General features: G+C 36.3%; 1 protein-coding gene across 2 annotated transcripts in view; it reads left to right on the top strand.

Moving 5' to 3' along the window:
- scaf6 (SR-related CTD associated factor 6) overlaps positions 1 to 1,320 on the top strand; it is a 251,811-nt gene extending 250,491 nt beyond the window's left edge. For both annotated transcript variants that reach the window (XM_090409796.1, XM_090409797.1), the window contains one exon: positions 940 to 1,320. In XM_090409796.1, coding sequence (XP_090265922.1) covers positions 940 to 1,139 — 200 coding nt within the window. In that variant the 3' untranslated portion in view covers positions 1,140 to 1,320. The remainder of the gene's footprint in view (positions 1 to 939) is intronic.
- The last annotated feature ends 17,895 nt before the right edge of the window (positions 1,321 to 19,215 follow it).

Raw genomic sequence — 19,215 nt, 5'->3', positions numbered from 1 at the left:
TTATGGAAGACCGCTGAGTGAAAGTGTGTGAGATTGCTGAGATTGTAGGCATCTCAACTGAATGGGTGTATAATATCCTGTGCGAAAAATTGCACATGATAAAATTGTGCACGATGGGAGCCATGATTGTTGACTGTAGACAAAACTTGGATCCACCACTACACACCTGAGTCCAAGCAGTAGTCAAAACAGCGGACAATGCGCAGTGAAAGAGCACTGAAGGAAGCGAAGACTGGGAAGGTGATCACTGTTTTTTGGGATTCCCAAGGAATTATCATGATAGACTATTTGGAAAAGGATAGGACAATAACAGGAGTCTTTTATGCATCATTGTTGGACTGTTTAAAAGAAGAACTGAATAAAAAAATGGCCAAGATTGGTGCACAAAAAAGTGCTTTTTCATCAAGACAATGCACTGCCCCACACATTGGTCGTTGCGATGGCAAAATTGCACAAATTGAGGTTCCAATTGGTTCCACATCCACCATATTCTGTGGACTTGGCCCCATGTGACTTCTTCTTGTTCCCAAATTTAAAAATTTGGCTAATTGGAAAAAAATTTTCTTAGAACAAGGATGGCATCAAGGCTGTCAATGACAATTTTGCACAATTTGACAAATCCCACTTTTTAGATGGGATAAAAAAATTGGAAAAATTGCTGGACCAAATGTGTAGACCTTGACAGAGACTATGTTGAGAAATAAAGATGATTTTTTTTCCAAAAAAATGTGTTTAACTTATTTTTTTACCAAACTTTTCAAACAGTCCTCATACAGGCAGGAATAGTGGGTGATTTGATACATATATATTGGACCATCTTATTTCTTTGGTGTTGTGTAATATTCCAATTCAGTGTATACTATTTATTGTATATTTATACTCTTGAAATGCAAATGTGCAAATTCACTGTATATAATAGTTTTATATATTTATGTACAGGTTGGTCAGGTGCAGGTCTTGGTGCAGCAGAGCAAGGAATCCAAGATCCAATCCATGCTGGTGAGGTTAGGGACCGACAAGATCAGTACAAAGGAATTGGTGTTAATTTAAATGATCCATATGAGAATTTTCGTAAAAGCAAAGGACAAGCCTTTATTAATAGAATGAAGGCAAGAGCTGAAGAATTAGGAAAGATGTAAATAACTTTGTTCCTGCGATTGCTTTGTATTTTCCCATGCCAGAAAAATGTTGAGATAATAGCAGAGCAGCCATTATAGTCATCATTTTGCTTCTGTGGTTTCATTTAAAAGAAATTCACTTGCGTTCACTCTGTAAACATTTCATTCTATCACAACAGAAATAAATTTTTTTTTTTTAATATTCCTGAGTTTCATTTTTATATGTATATTTTGTAGAAAAGTTAGGAGTTTGTTTCAAATGGTTTTCAGGAATGGATTATACTTGTAACCTTGTATTTACCCATAAATTATATGACATTCTTTGGATAAGGATTGTCGTTTCATGATAGTAAAGAGGGGTAAGGGTCTGGACTATCATATGTTCAGCTGAAGAAGTTTTCTCATTTTTCAAAGAATATTTTTCCCATTTTCTTAAATTTATATGATCTTTGAACACATAAATCCAAATGTGTGCAATAACTAGTTGACAAATGGATCTACAGTTGTTCATTTTGTGTTATTGGTACATGTTTTCTGAGGCTTCAGCTGATTAGTTTTTATATTGCAAATTTAATGGAGAGCACACAAACCTGTCTAAGGATTATAAATTAAAATATCTTTAATTTGACTTGGTGTTTCATTTGTATCATAGAAACATCATCAGAAAACAAATAATGATTATATGTGTATAGTGCACCAGACAAATACAAATCATGGAACGGAAACCCACACCACGGAGCTTAGAGTCCTGATAGTGCACTCCAGATTGTAGTTGGGCTCGAGTTCTGCCATTTTGCAGAATATCTCTCTTGGGGAATGTGTGACATCTGTATATGATCAGCTGAGGGTAATTAATTAAAGCTGTTGCTTCTAGGAAAAGTTTTTCATGTTTGTATTTGTGGTTGGTTGTAATTTTTGGTTTGGTGTGCATGACTTGCATGGTCTGATTAGCCCGATTTTCTCTACTGGAACTTAGACAATCTTGATATTCCTCATGATACCTCCATCCAATCATCCTGCTTATCTGAAATATGAAAAATATAAGGGCAGAACATCCTATAAACCCCTCAATGAGATAATGGATAAAGCACATGCTAATTTATTTTTTTAAAAAAATATATTTCGATTGAGAGCAGAAATTTATTCTGATTACTGTGTGCATGCAGAAACTATCGTTGCTTAGAAAGCATGATATGTGAATCATGCTTTTTGACAATAAACAGAACTTTGTATTAGGTAGAGGAACAAGTTTTTGTTTATCCTTTAAGTCTCAAAAAAATTATTTACAAAAATTCTAAAAAAAAATCACACTGCAATCAGTATTAGAAATATTATCATGTTGAATAATTGGCATTGCAAAGATTAGGTGAGATGCATCCAAATAATAATTTTAAGATGATATTACATTCAGGGAATAGAGTGATACGAGCAAATTTCACAACTAGAGACAAAGAAGCTTATTTATGCCTCTGATCAACAGAAGATTCTAGTAGAGAAGGCATAGAGGAATTTGAATCATTAGAAGAGGTGGCTGACAACAATAGAAATGCTAGTTCTTGTGGGTGAGTTGAAACGTAGACATGTAGAAATGTTTTGGAAATGTTTGACAAAAACATCAAAATTGATAATTTCTGTTCAGAAACATGGATTAGTCATTATTAACACCACGTTTCAACCTGAAACTAAATTTGCATGGAGAAAACACAAAGGTTACTCAGTGAGAATATTATTGCTAAAAGTGATGTCTTCAGACTGGTTCAGGATACAGACAGGAAAAAAAAACAAATATTACATTGAAAAGGAAAATATATGAAAGTTTTAAAAAAGAAAGTCAAGCAACTTTTAGAAGTGAACTGTCAACTCAGATATACAAATATTATTAGAGAGAAAGTGAAAGAGTTTGAAAACAAGAATCAAACTTTGGAGATCCATTGGCAAATCAAAAGAAAATAGTGATTGAGTCAGCTAGTGTGGCATGTGAAGTTGAAGTATAGCAAAAGCAGAACTTTGTAGTGGATTCAAGGAGTTTGAGATAATTCTGGAAAAGAAATTAAATCAAAAATTTTTTGTAAGTTAGTTATCATGTGCCCTTATAGGGTTATGAGGAAAAATGTAAAAAAAAAAAAAAGTCTTGGGAGCACTAAGAATGTAGAAAGTAAATATGAAAGTTATAAAAGATTCTGGAGACTATTGAAGCAGCTTAGAAATGGAAGAAAGAGTACTATAAAAAGAATCAGATGTAGTCATGAATATATTTCAGTAACAAAGGTAGAAATCTGCCAGAAGTTCAAAATGCAGAAAGCAGCTGGAGTACCTTATCTGATATTTTACCAGAAATGCTCAAACATGAGGTATAAAAATTTACAGTGGCTAAACTACATAATTAAGAAAACCTAGTCAATAATATCAAAGTAGAGAAATTGAGTTCCCTAAAAACTTGAAACAAAAAAAAATCATACAAGTATATTTTAAATTAGGTTGTTACAACTCACAAAAGGTTGTAAACGCCTATGTATATTAATATTATTATGAATGAGGTAAGAGTTATTTTTTTATTTTGTAATCTGGAAACTCTTCTTAGAGATCACACACAGAACTTTTTCAAGCCACTTCAGTCTTTCACTAAGCAGGATAGCATTCTCACACATAGCAGTGAAATTCATCTCCCATCTATAGAGCAAACACAAACATCCCTGGGATTTGAATCTACAGCATATTTGTTGGAGAGTGGATATAGCAACTGAACCCTAGCTAACAATACAGGAGAAGGGGCTAAAAATTATGCAATAGGAAACGGAATGAATTGCAAGGGATGCCAAATAGTATTTGTAAGGAATAGGTATTTTTTTACTTTAAGACAAATGGTTATGACATCATTGAAATATATACAAATTCCAATATTTCAGTATATCAATGGAATATTGAAATCTGTATTTCTAGATCTGGAAAAAGGAATATGATAAGGTTCCAAAAAAAAGATATTCAAAACACTACAATTATATAGAGTAAATAGGATATGAGCAATGTATAGCCTGTAGTCAGGTTGTGAATCAACAGTTAATAATATGTACAGGAAAATGGTTTGATGTAAAATCAGGAGTATGATAAAGAGGCATGCTGTTTCTCATCATCTTCATGGATCACATATGAAGAAAAATAACTTTAAATCTAGTATCAAAATTGGAGGTATAAAACTGAGCTCTTTACTTTAAGCAGATTATGTTACTTGCCTAAATAATTCAGGACTCCATAAATAATTGAATAGCTGGTGTAAGTTTGGTATAAAATCAGCAATAGAGACAAAAACTCTGAAAATAAGTATTTTTCATAAAAAGAATTTTTCAAAAAAACCTTTTATAAGCTTTCATTTGTTGGTGTGGGTGGAGGGGTGAGATGCGGGTTGAGTTTTTAAAATGAACAGTCTTTCATATAGAAAAATAAAATTGTGAACCTTGAAGGAAATAAAAAGAGAGAAGAAAGTGAACATGATTGGCTTACATCATGCCTTTTAGAGAAAACCAGCAAATAAAAGCATAACTGTTTTGGCATTTCTTTCAAAGAAAATGATGCAGTGTTTGAATTAAGGATTTTGGATCTAAAAGTTTTACTTCCAACTCTCTGAAAACTTCTCTAATAAATTCGTTGACAGCCACCATGATCAAATAACAGTAAATAAGTTTTTAAGTGGTGTGAATTATGCAAAAAAAAAACTATTTTGAATGCATGTAAAAAGAGGCCAAAAATTCACTCGCCACTTGTCTCTGTTTACTCGCCTGTGATGAGTGGATATCTGGAACTCTGGTTGTGACTATCAGTAATAAGCTTGTGTTCACATGTTTACCAGAATATTAGACAATCCTAATATTGATCTACTCTTGATCTCATCAAAAATACTTCAGAGTGTACTTTTCTCGTTTATCTTGCGGTCATAAAATCATTAACAAAAATAACTCAAACTATCTGTTGATTATGCAATTTGGTAAAAGTATGATATGAGATGTGAAAGAAACGCCCTCAAAAAAAAGTGTAAATGAATAGTTTAATTCAGTAACAAATGGGTACATGAAGACCAATGATCAAAAGAGGTCTAAAATGAGATTGTTGAAAGGCCTCACATTAATGAATGTGGTCATCCCTCACAGTAATACAGTGCTCACAGTGAAACTTCATACTATTCATGATAGGGTTCAAGAACTCAGTTGGTAATATCAACCATTGCTTCTGCAAAGCTCTCCTAATCCTTCAAGGTTTTGGAGAGGGGATTGAGAGCATCTGCATGTCTACCTGGAGTGTCCCAGACATGCTCAACAGGATCAAGGTCAGGAGATCTGGCTAACAGCCCATACATACAATAGTCCCTTAAAGATATTGGTACACAATCTTCACCCAATGAAGACAAGCATTATCATCTTGTAGGATAAATGTCTTATATCACACCCACATATGGACAAACATAAGGTCCACTTTGATTGAGATTTCAGTATTTGAGGTGATCGGATCGCGATTACATTCTATATTTGCATCATGTGCATCTCTCTCTCCAATTAGATTTTGGATCGTTTTCAACTTCCCAGTCTTAGGATATAGGTAAATATCTGGTATCCATTCCTCCTCCCCCTTCCTTCGTTCTTTACTTTAGCCATTTTCGACAAGTAGGAATGAACAAATTCTGGACTATGAAAGATGCTGAGGACAAGGTACAGTGGACTGCATTAGCCTCAGTTCTAAAAATCTAAAATAGTGTTCAGCAGGAAACACCTACGAAGGTATTCGCATTTAACTGTAGGCAGATGTGGAATAATGTGCACTCACCAAATTTTATGGATGAAAAAACAGTACTACTACCACACTTTTGCCTTGAGGGGAAAAAAAAACTGAAAGTGGTGCTACATGGTATCAGTGACAACTAAAGAAGTGCCGTTCGTCTCCAGAACCGCAGACTACAGAGTAAGCTGTATGCTGAGAAAGAGCAGACAGATGGCCAGTGGTGGACGAAATCGGTAAATAGCAGTGTGAAATCTGTGACCTGGTCATCAAGCCAGAATCTACGACATATTGCATCCAATGAACAGTGCCACCACCGCTAAGAATTTGGCCAGACGAGTTTTGTTGCGTCAGTTGTAAGGAAAATCACACTGACTATGAAATAGAAACCAAGAATAGAACTGGCAAAATGCACCAACTGGTGGGCCACACCACCAACTACAAAGAGTGCAGTGAATAGTCGATTTCCAAAAAAAAAAAAAAAATGGTAAAACGAACCCAGACCCAGCCTGACAGAGAAAAAAAAACCTACCCTATCCAACTCTGAAAAATCCGAAGACACACAGAAAACTTCAGGCACACATCTCGTACCCGAAAAAAGAAAGCAACAGAACCTGAACCTCCCAGGGTATTCGATAAAACTACCAAAGCTGCAGCCATTTTGGCAAACATGCTTATTGGACATTCAAATCAAGAAGCCACAAACTTGTTTGCAATACAAATGCAACAATTCTCGCACTAATCAATGATAGCTTAACGAAAGTAGAAGACCTTACTTATGGAAAGACTTTTAATGGGATTATATTGATCAAGTGTATATAATAAATAACTATGTTATACCAACTAGTTTCACCAACTAAGGCTGTTGGCATCTTCAGGGTACATAACTGATGTAAGGCACTAAAAAGTAAAAAACTGTTACAAACTATAATCAACCGATTCCAATTATATTAAACAAATATGTACATATTACATCTTCAGGGTACATATTAAACAATATGTACCCTGAAGATGCCAACAGCCTTAGTTGGTGAAACTAGTTGGTATAACATAGTTGTTTATTATATGCACTTGGTCAATATAATCCCATTAAAAGTCTTTCCAGAGCTTTTTGGTCAAAAAAATTAAATTTTTAACAGATCTTACTTATTCTATTCAGATCGTTTTCTGGAATGTCAATGGTGTTGAAAACATAATACACGAGCTTCAAGAATTCACGACCAGCCTTGATGCCGATTTAATCCTTGTAAACAAAACGTATCTGCCCAGCCGACGATCCAAGGCTCAGAAAATATATTTTATGTCGTGACAGCTGGTGCAACGCCTTGGGAAGTGCACGGGTAGCAACGTTCAGCACAGTGAAATGGAAAAACACTTCTAACATTGAGATCACAGGAGTGGAGATCCAGACCGCCAGTGTAAACAGCCTCGAAGTACTCCGTGTAAAACTACCAGCCAATGGCTACTTGAAACTGACTTATTGGAGATACTAGACATAAACTGAGCAGTGCTAGTAGCAGGCGACTAAAATGTCAAGCACCCACTAATCAGAATGACAAAATCCTCAACAATTTCGCCGCTATAAGGAAATCGCTGTTGTGTGAGACCGCACTATAGCCCAAAAGAACGCCCCGACGTTTTAGACCGCCATATTCTGAAACGTCGCTGACCAGTGTAGCCTGAATGCAATGAACGACCTCAGTTCCAACATGACCCCATATTACACATACTGGCCACTGAACCTTTATGCATATATATGCGTAAACGTCACTTACGCAGTGTATATGAAAAATACTTGATCATGTGTGTCATCACGTGACCTAGGCAACTATTTAAAGGTGCTGCTGTTAGTAATCGTCAATAGCGTTGATCACAATGGTGAAAAACGGTCTTTCGGAGTTAGATAAAGGGCTTATTGTGGGTGCCCATCGAGCTCGAGCCATGATTTTGAAAACAGCAGAGTTAACTGGTTTCTCAAAAGATGATATTCTAGGTGTTTAATCAGTGAAAAAATAAAACAAAGAGGTGTAACTGTGGTCCTAAGATAATCTGTCAGGAACGAGATCGCAGTCGTCTTAGAAGGCTTGTTTGGACAAACAGAATTCCTGTGTGAAACATTTGATGACGGCTGTTCCCGATTCCCAACTATGCGAAGGAAATTGAAGAGGATCGGTATTGGCAGTTGAATGAATACCTATGCATAAAATAAAAGTTTCTAATTCATTTGGTTTAGAGCTAGGCTGACCATATTTGCTTGAGACAAAAACGGGACGTGGGTTATGTAATTTTCTGCATATATGAAAAAGTAAGATAAAAGTTTTATTACATAAACATATTGAGCTTACCATTATTCTTCAGTGACAGAATCTATACAAAAATTCAGTTCCCCATCTACATCTATGATGGGCTGGGGAACTGTATTTCGCCACGATCGTACCATGAATATTTCTCCAGTGAAATGATTGTTATGCAACAAATTTCAGTCTTTCAACACCTTATTATAAAAGATCTCACTCCCATAACACAATTTTGTCTTACAACTAAAATAGCCCTCATTATCTCAATACTTAATCTAGATTTCTCCTTTGACGACATACTTTTCATAACAGAAAATATACTCTCAACAGGTGCTGTACTTGGAAGACAAAGAATAAACTACAATATTACAAAAGTCTTGAAAGTACGTTTTTCGTTCATTTTAGAAAATATCTGTACCATCTGTCAGATACGGGAATGTTTTCTTAATTCCATGTATTCAACTGCCTCCCAATTATAGATATATAGATTTTATGAGGGTCCACTGATCGAATACACTAGTTTCTTCTGTTTCTGTGTGTGGTGAGTTCCTCGTTCATGATGTTCTGTATTTCTTTCCATTCAGGTGTCTTTCTTAGTAGCACCCACTTGAACTTCTCAGTGTTTCCTAAACTGCACTTCCACTAGTTGACATATTCGAAGCAAAAATTTCATAGAAATTCTTAACTACCTCAAAAAATTTAGTCTCATTAATTTCTTCTGAATCAACTAAAATTTTCAGTCGTTTTTTCGACATCAGTACTTACAAACACTTCACTTTTTCTGGAATAAATTGTTTACAAGATTTTCGATGTTTGTGGCTACTTCTGTAGTTGAAATATTATCTTTTTCAATTAAACTCATGTATGTTTGGAACGTAGACACTTGGTCTCTTGCAAATGACAACCAGAATTTCAAACAATTTTCGCAACATAACAGGGCATTTTTCTTGAGAAAGAAAATAAGAACGAAGCCCATCAAACATGCTTAAAATTCTGTCAATTGATGGATCCAAGGACAAAAATCTTGTATTTCCATGCTCTAACAATTTACCAGAATTGTTTCCTGCAAAGTCACAAACGTTTTTCAGTTCTTCAACTCTGGCTGTGTATATATTGAAGTACCGTATTTACTCGAATATAACTCTCATCCCTGATTTTACTTTACGAAAAAAGACATTAAAAAGTTTTGCATATTACACACGAAACGTGCTCACGTTGAGGCGATAGTAACTCGCTCCCTGCCCTCCCCAACAGTCATTATACTGCAGATGCAAGAAAAGCAAGTAGTTTTATTGTATCACTAAATAAGGTACAGCGACATTTGCAGTCTGTGTAATATATTTCTCAACAAATAGTGCAATTAGAGATAACTGGGATAAAAAACGGCACTAACTAACGAATCACATGTCCCGTCTCAGAAACTAAGCTGTATAGACACAAGCAAAACCGTATGTTGCACCGGCAAACACAGTATCTAACTAAAAACTATTCTCCAGTTTTTCAATTACATGAAATAAGTGTTTGTTCGATTGCATTTGAAATTTTCGATGTCATTATGACAGATCACAGAGGCTAACTTCAAATAAAATTCTCCCACGAATTGAAAGATGCGGAAGCGACATGCAAACAAGCAGCAATAAAATTCAACTGAAAGGTTGAATTAAACGAGTAACGCAGTAACGAGAAGTTCTGTCGGAACAATGAACGGGCAAAACACCACCCCGTCGTGAAAGTGTTAAAACTATATATAATTTGAATGTGGTTATTGTAGTTTCAAATATGGAATCTGGTTGAAGAGAATTAGCATTTCAACTGAACAATTATCAGCTTGCCTTTATCGTTGGGTGGCGCGATCTCTTGTTAATACTGCGCCAATCATATCCACTTCTTCATAGCTGCTCTATCCCTACTGGTCTACCATTGCAGTCAGTTTTGTTCTCTGCTTTCACTTCTCATTAGACATTCGTGAAGGATTGTTCATTACATATCTCAAGTCTTGTAAATTACTGGTAATTTTCGCTTGAAATAATGGGAAAGAAGATGACGCTATTTGGGTAGATGACTTTGACGATGCACACAAGGAAATTGCTCTCGAGACTGATAGCGAATAGGACATTCTTGGCAAGTGATACCAATTTTCAGTTTTGTCCTGAAAACTTTAATTTCCGAAAATACTCGCACATATCTCACACCACGATTTTTTAGCTTTAAATTTGGAGGGAGGGGATTGACTAAATACTGTATTTCCATACTTTCACTGCAAAACATTCAATATCAATTGGCAAGCAGTCGACAGCATACTGGAGACGATTGTGTATAATTTGTGCCCCATAACTTCCTCTGCACATTTATCCCGCTTCTATCCAGGGTCTGAGTGTTTCATTTATTTATTTATTCGTGTGGAGTTTTCTTCCCTGTCCCTATTAGAGAGAGATGAGTCATAAATACTTAACTCAAGGGGAGTTAAGCATTTATGACTGTAGATTAGTGTGTGTTCTACACCTTGCTGTTCATCCCAAGCTGGCCAACTTGGCTATGGCCGAGGAAGATCCTTAAGCTCCTCACGTCGTCGACGACGTGAGGAGCTTAAGGATCCCCTTCCCCAGGCATATGGTGCGAAGTGCAAAGCCACTAGGCTAACTGCTCGGACTGATGCGACTTTGTTAGTACAATCCCCAAGGATTGTACTAACACCTTTCGTCGAAAGAAACCAGATAAAAGTTCCTCACGTTCTGGACGGGAATCAAACCCAGGTCTTTCTGACCAAAGGGCTTCACCTATACCGACTGAGTTACGAAGGCTCTCAATGTGTGCCTCACAACCAATACCGATAATCTGCCTCTTTTCTTTTTCAGTTTCAAGATTTTGCCACACATTATTTTTACCAAGTCTTTCGCAACCACCAAAATTGGTGATCGTGTTATCTGCACACAATGCACCAATTTTTTTTTTTTTTTTTTTTTTTTTTTTTTTTTTTTTTTTGTTTGTAAGGCAAATTTGTCGCTTTTTTCCTTCAACATATCACGCTGTAGGTCGAATGTTTCACCAGGTAAGAAAATAAAATCTATAATTTTGTCTTGAACACCACAATTTGGCAAGGAGTACCACACAACGATTGGAAAAAGTTTGTCTTTTTTGTTTGATGCATCTGAATTGACTGTAATGCTTCTTATTTTATTCAAATCCTCCATTACTTCGTCCAATATGTGTGGTGATAAAACGTTGGTAATTCCTGCTTCTGATTTGGTACGTGCTGAAGAAAATTTTGGTTCATAAATTTTATTTATCAATGGCGACAAGCAATCATTTGCACGAAAAATTTGGCCGTGACGCACAGTGTGGTAAGCAACAAGAGCTTCACTTGATGCAATTTTATCGCTTTCACTATCACCATCCCGTCTCACCGTAAACGAACTGATGTTTTTAACTGAAGCCAGAGTCTTTTCAGCATCCTTATGTTTCCTGCTACGTAGATATTGGTTGATGTCGCTTCTGCCTCCATGAGCAACGGAAAAATGGACATTACAATGTTGGCATACCATTTTTGTTCCATCACTACACATCTTGTCCATTTTAATAAATTTGAATTCTTTTTGGAGATCGTCATTAAAACTGAAGTTTCGCCTCTTTGACATTGCAAGGATAGACTTAAAGCTTCAAAAAATAAGACTTAAAACCACTGGCATTGAATAACAAAGCCAGCGGCTGGCATACAAGCAAAACAAAAACTAACGCTACAGCAGAACAGACGCCGCTTCTTCTGAATCGCGCAGGTGTTGCCAACATGTATTTATTATTTTCTCTGAATAAATCACTGCAGATATTGATATTTAGTATCGAACAATGCGACTCCATGGTTATACAAATTACGGGTATCCATGATATTGATATACGATTATAGGTTATGAATAACAATATATGATTGGCCAATATTAAAGTATAGTTATAGTTTATTAAAAACGGGAGAAATTTGACATTTTTATTTAAACGACGGAACGGCCGGGAAATATGAAAAAAAAAAAAAAAACGGTCAAAACGATACGTGTGGTCAGCCTATTTAGAGCAGGAAAACACCCCTGATCAGCACTCAACTGGGGAAAGCTATTTAATACACTCCTCGAGTTCATAGGCGCGGTCCCAACTATCAAATCTAAAGAGATGATTAAGATGATTAAGTTATACATCCTGTGAAAACAGATAACAACAGCACTCCGAGCTGAGCAGTGTCACGTTCACACATCGGCCACATCCTATCTTATTCCCAAGAAGAATAGAGTCAGGCGTCCGTATCGCAGGATGCTGACCCTAGAGACAAACGTTCAACAGAGCCACCTGTTCAGTCCGATAAGGCACTGAGCGACTATCGGAACTAACAGTGGGAAATGAAACTGCTGTTCCTACAACCACGAGGATCACTCACTAGGGAAGATGACCTAGGTCTCAGAACGGGCCCTCAAACCCTCCCACCAATCCATTGCGAAAGAGACTTGATCTATCATGATGCCAAGACCGCTATCTCAGAATTAGAGTAGTGGTTCAGCACATGGCGCATCGACGTCTAACGCAGACAAATGTGTCGCTGTCCTTTTTATGACGAAACGGAGCACATCAAGAAGGCGAGGTCATCATTTTTGACATTCCATCCCCTGGTAGCCAGTCCCCAAATACTTTGGGATACAGCTGGATAAAGGACTCCGCTTTGCGTCTGGAATTCGACTCTCTGGCCAGGCCTTCTGAATTATGCAGTAACCACTGTAAGACCTTTATACCTCCATACTTCAGCATTTCTTTAGAATTTCATCTACTCCAGCTACTTTTCCACATTTTGGTTTTTTGATGACTTTTTCCTTCAAGTATAGATATGAATTCTTGATTGCATGTCTGCTGAGTTTTTTTTTTACTAGTGTGCTGTCATAACTGCTTGTTTCATTTAGCAATTTTTGGAACTAATTACTCCATATATCAAGGATATCTTTTTCATCAGTTTTCATGTCACCTTTATCATCTCTAACTCCTTTTATAGCACTCTTTTCTCCATTTCTGAGCTTCTTCAACGACCTCCAGAATATCTTACCACCTTCTTGATATTTATTTTCTATGATCTTACCAAAGTCTACCCATGACTTTTGTTAGCTAGTTTAACACAGTGTTTAGCTTTCTTACATTTGTCTCTGTATTCTCTAAGAGCACAAGCTGACTTATTTGCCAGGAACTTTTGATATGCTTTCTTCTTTTCCTTCACTGCATCTTTAACTTCCTGTGTCCACCATGGAGTTCTGATTTTTCTATCCTTGAAGACAACCTCACCGCATGCCTCTCTGGCTGAATCGATCAATGTTTTCTTCAGGATTTTCTACTGAATCTCCGAGGTTTGGCTCTTGTGTTCAACCTCTTTCATTTTTTTCTTGATGTTGGTGTATTTCAGTCTGCAGCTCACCTCTGAAAGCTGCTCAATTATACATATTTTCTTGAATTTAGAAACGAGATATATCCTAAGATCACTACTCAGTATAGTCCTGAAATGAGTCCGTCCAGACTTCGATCAGCTCCCGAAGTTGAAAGAATCATTCGGTGAGAAATACTTCACTACCTATGACGAAGTTTCTGCTGAAGTGATCCAACTTATCAAACACATGAACAAAAAAATTTTGTTAATATAAGACTTATCCAAACAATGGACAGCGGTGATAAGGCAGGATGAAGATTATATTGAAAGTCTGTAAATGTAAATTAAGGGGATAAAAATTTTTTTATCCCCTTAACTTATATCAACCTCGCCAGAAAAAAATAGCCGTTTGGCTTTTCAGTCTGTAAATGTATTTTGTTAAATAAATGTTTGGTTTAACATCAGTAGTATAGTTTGCAAAATATTTGAAATTTCCACATATTTGAACTCAAGACTCGTAATAATTTAAAAGAATAAGAATATCTGATAAAATCCTAACATTACTTTTTTCTATCTCTCTCTCACACACACACACACACACGAGAATTTCAGAATCTATAGTAAATTGATTCTGTGTGTGTGAGAGAGAGAGAGAGAGAGAGAGAAGGAATCTTAATGTTCTTCTTGAAGAGGGGAGGAATGTTGTAGTCTTTAAGGATGCTTTGTGGGAGGATTGTTCCAGATGTCAGAGGTATATGGAATCAAATCGTTGATTGAGAGAATAGTTGATTTGTAAATAAATGTTGGTGGATGCTAAATATGGTTTGGTGGATTATTAGTTCAACTATAAATGGTTGGGTAGCTGATACTCGTGTTATTGTACGTTTAGCGGATAGATTTGATAGATGCCGAGTTTCCGCATTGTACCTTTTTTTATAACTCCCATAAAATTATTTATTGAAAACGTACAATGGGGAATCAGAGACACCAGCTAGAGAGAGAGAAAGAGAGAGAGAGAACATTCTGTGAAAGAGAGATCGTTAATTAGCCTAACGGTCCACTATTGGATAGCATTAAGAATTTTTAAAGTTTTTTTGGTACACTACTCCGAATGCGAAAGATGTTGGGGGGTTTGGGAATTTGTACAGGGTTAATTACTGGATAGGGAAAAAGCAAAGGTTAGGGGGTAAGCGTCAGTCCAAGAAGAGATATTCGGTCTCTTTGCTGAGCTGAGTGATTTCAAGGATGTAAGATTAAGATTTTTTTTTTTTAAGCTGAGTTATAATAGGAAGAAGGGGATGTAAAGCGATATGGTGGTGACCTAACAGATGTTAGGTCGCCAGCATACCTCTTGAATACAACTCGGAGGAGGAGAGATACCATCAAAACCAGAAACCGTTTTCCTATTTTAGGCCTTTCAAGATCCTTTTGATGTCTGAGCTAAACACAGAAAACTCCTCTCTTGCACAAAAGGTAGTCGTGCCTTCTGGTCCTTTGCAAAGGTTGATGGGCTTAATTACTGTCCGTCTGCTAGCGTGGAAGTGAGAAGGCAGCAGAAACACTGCCTTCTCGCCTAGCTATTACCATTGTAACAAAGAGAAACTCCATGTTCTGGCATCATTCTCTGGTGTTCATAGCCTAAGGAGGAAGACTTTTTCTGAAGATTACAACCGCAAATTCAGCCCAGTCAGCTTGCGGCAATTTGTATAACTGACGATTTCGAATAGAAAGCAGATACATTCAAATTTTCGAATCGCGCGCAAAGCAGTCACGTGGTAGCACTCAACAGAATAAAAGGCAAAAGGCTGCGCTAAGCGAATTGTGCTTGAAGGAATAAACGCGCAAACTTCGATGTCTTGTAATGTCTCAAATACATCATCTAGATTATTTTACGTGGGGAAGAATTATTGGCAAGTTTGCAGAAGTCCGCAGAATTACTGATATTGCCGGAGAGTTTAAAATCTCGCAGAGCTTTGTATTCAGGCTCTGGGCAGACTTTGAAACCAAAGGAATGTGTTCCAGACGTTTGCTAAGAAGTCACCCTCTCTCTACCTGGGAGCATGAAAACAGATTTTCGGTTATAACAGCAAAATGTAGCCAACGCACCACGGCAGGTCAGTTTGCAAGTCGACTCCATTCAAGAATACGCGAATATCTCGACAAACTGTAGCAAGACGTCTGCAAAAAAAGTAGGCCTCTATGCCAGAAAGCCTGTAGTCTGCGTCCCTTTATCCACAGCGCATCGTAGAGCACGTTTTCAGTGGTGCTGTTTCCATAAAAATTGGACAAAACAGTAGTGGGCTAATGTACTCTTTACAGATGAAAGTCGTTTTATTCATTCCTCCGAGTTGAGATGACACTTGATCTGGAGTTAAAGTGATACTGCTTACCATCGTGAGGGTGTTTTTGAAGGAGATAGATAGGGCAGTGTCATGGTGTGAGTAGGCATTAATGCTTAATGGGCGCACCGAGCTACAAATGCTGGAAAAAGGAGACCATGATTGGTGAGCGATAATGTGTGACGAAGTCCTTCAATGTCGTTGCAATAGTGTTCGCCAGTCATAGTCCCTTTTTCCAGCACTTGTAGCTTGGTGCGTTCATTAAGTATAATGCCTCCCCATACCATGGCACGTGGTGCTGTAAGTGAATAATTAATTTTTATGGATGACAGTGTCACACAACATCGTATAGGAGCAGTGGAGATACTTCTGAAGACCGAGGATATTATTATTATTATTATTCCTGATACCTCCAATTAATCGAATATTAATCGAATATATATAAATATTAATCGAATCGAGTGGCAAGCAAGTTCCCTAGATCTCAACCTATATAGAACGCGTCTGGGACACAATAGCGAGACGAACTGCTCTCGAAAATCCTCTTCAGAAAACAAACAAGGCGTTATCCTTGCTCTGAAGGAGGAGGAGTAGACCAGTTTGTCTCAAGAACTCCTGAATCACTTCGTGCTAAGCATGGCACGACGTTGTGAGAGCTGCATCGCAGTTCGGGGTGGACATATTCCCTACTGAAATGTGTCTCCGCATAATTGTCTGTAAGCACTGTACATTAATTCCTTAACTATGTCCTTAGGAAATTTGTAAATTTTGCCAAAAACGTATTTCAATTTAATTTGTACGAAATTTATAACACATTTTTGTGTAATATAATTTATTAGTATGCTCTGGCAGTAAATTTATGTCCATATTTGGCTGAAGTCATGAAAACATTTTTTCATATACAGATAAAATGTAGTTCGTCCTTATCTGTTGGACACCAGTGTAGTTTTAAGCCTCTCTCTCTCTCTCTCTCTCTCTCTCTCTCTCTTACTCCATGTCGTAAATTTAAAAAAAAAACCAGATAAGTACATTAAGTTTGTCTTTAAAATTTCGTAATCAATTTATTTTTTGTAAAATTAATAATTGTGTATAATAATACTTCTATTACCATTCTTCAAATTCATATGATAATTTAAAAAAAAAAAAAAAGTTAAGTTGTTGCATTTCTAATATAAGAAAATGCTTCAACTTCGTGACGTGTGATGCTTGATATACCAGCCCTCTATTCGCAGCGTCACATTTTCTCAAAACTTATCTACCCCCGTCACATCTCAATAGATATGACACAATTTAAGTCTCATCCCACTAAGTTAACCGTTAATTATTAATATTAGCGAATATTCTTCTACGTCATTTCCATTTATGAAATACGAAGAATCTCGAAGCCTATTTTTGTCTATAAATGCCGCTTGGAACTGTGCTTCAGCCTTATATTTATTTTTAGCCGAAGTGCTACGCATTATTTGGTTTGCAAAACAACTGGGCTGATTGTGAATACATGTAGTATGTGGGTGGGTGGGGGGAAGGGATAGGGTTGGAAGAATAATATTAATAGTTGCTTTTATTGGTAAAGAATACGAAGTACATTTGAGAGTGTATTTCCTTTTCCTGTGTATAATTATCGGATTGCGTGATTTCTGCAGGTTTCCACCAGGTGAGTGCTTTAGAACTGTTTGGATATTTGTTTGATTCTAAATCAAGTATGTTTCAACATATTTTAATTATGAATTTTGTAATTTATAATTCGAATGCTTAGAATTTATCGGTCACCCTCTTAATAGTATTCCTATAGTCTCTTTTTGAAACCTTTCAAGAGATGTTAGACGTCAAGCTGAAATTTAAATGTCAGCTTCCCCCCCCCCTTTTTTTTTCACATTTTTTTCATTATTTATGTCAGCAAACTTGAAACAATTATATAGATTCTGTCAGCTTTTGCCGAATGACAAATACCGTTTATTTTCTGGACAAATTGAAACATTTTAAACATTCAGCATAGACTGTAAAATGCCTTTATTTCCTGAATGGATGACTTCAAACTGCCAGACGAATTTATATCTAAAATACAGACGACGATGATTCGATTATGAGCTATAAAAATGACACATCTATTTCAATTTTACGAAAATAGCTAATTTATTTGTAAATGTTTGTGATGGAAAGATGACATTGTAATAAATTATTAAATAGTTTTTTGGTTTTTTTTTTTTTTTTTTTTTTTTTTTTTTTTTTTTTTAATCATGAATAAATCTGATACATAAAAACAGACATTCAGAACATTTTTTTTTAAATTTTTTTTTCCAGTTTAAAATCAAATTCTTTAGTCTTACGGACCACTATTATTTATTTATTTTTGAAAAGAAAGAAATAATTCTGTCATGTTCGTATAAATAGTTTGCAAATCTAAATTAAACAGTCACACATCAATTTATTCCATTTTTGCTGCTGGTAAGGTTCTTGGAATATTTTTGAAGCGATCGATATTAAAGTTATTTCATTTCTCACTTCGCGTTAAAATTTATTATTATTATTATTATTATGTGACACCTCCAGGGAATCCAAAGACTCATCGAGGTGTACATTTTTATGTACACTACCCAGTCAGAAAATTGAAAACCTTGTCGCTTTTCATCAAAATGTATCGAAACAGAAGTCTGTGGAATGTAAGGAATCTTTTTAAATGGTCGTGCAACGTAAGGAAACATTTCACATGGCTGCGTATTATCCTTCTTCTCTTAAACACAGCCTACGTAAGCCAAAAAACCAGCTTCACTTTGAGCAAAACAGAAAAAAAAAAACTTCTTCGGCTTAGTTCGATGTGAACTCATATCGATACGGGTTCATATTGGTCGATAGTTTATACAGGGTGGTCCATAAGTCAAAGGGGTTTAAATGTGAATAACTTTTTTGATTTTTTTTTTCATTTTATGTTATTATTATTTTTTTCAGGTATTCTAAGGAACATTTGGGAAATCAATCATGAAAAAGTTCATGATTGATTTCCCAACCAGCCAAAATCGTGCAATTTTATTGTGCACAGTTTTGGCGAGCATCCCTAATCAATCCCAATTAATTGCAGAACTTCGCGAAGATCTGCAATTAAGTGGCCATCACGTTCATCGGATCTGGGGGGCTCCCGACTTCTTTCTATGGTGTATTTGAAGGAAAAGGTGTACGTGAACAAGCCCCAGACAATTCAACAGCTGAAGGAGAACATTCGTGCAGAAATTAGGGGCCTGTAGCCAGAAACATTAACAGCTGTCATGGAACATGCTGTAGAAAGGGCCCATCTTTGTGAAACCGAAAATGGAAGG

The sequence above is a fragment of the Typopeltis vanoorti genome, chromosome 20 (genome assembly GCF_054136105.1).
Source record: "Typopeltis vanoorti isolate ZY-2024b chromosome 20, IOZ_Tvanoo_1.0, whole genome shotgun sequence".
In the NCBI taxonomy this organism is placed as follows: Eukaryota; Metazoa; Arthropoda; class Arachnida; order Uropygi; family Thelyphonidae; genus Typopeltis; species Typopeltis vanoorti.
This window is presented reverse-complemented; position numbering and strand designations above follow the sequence as displayed.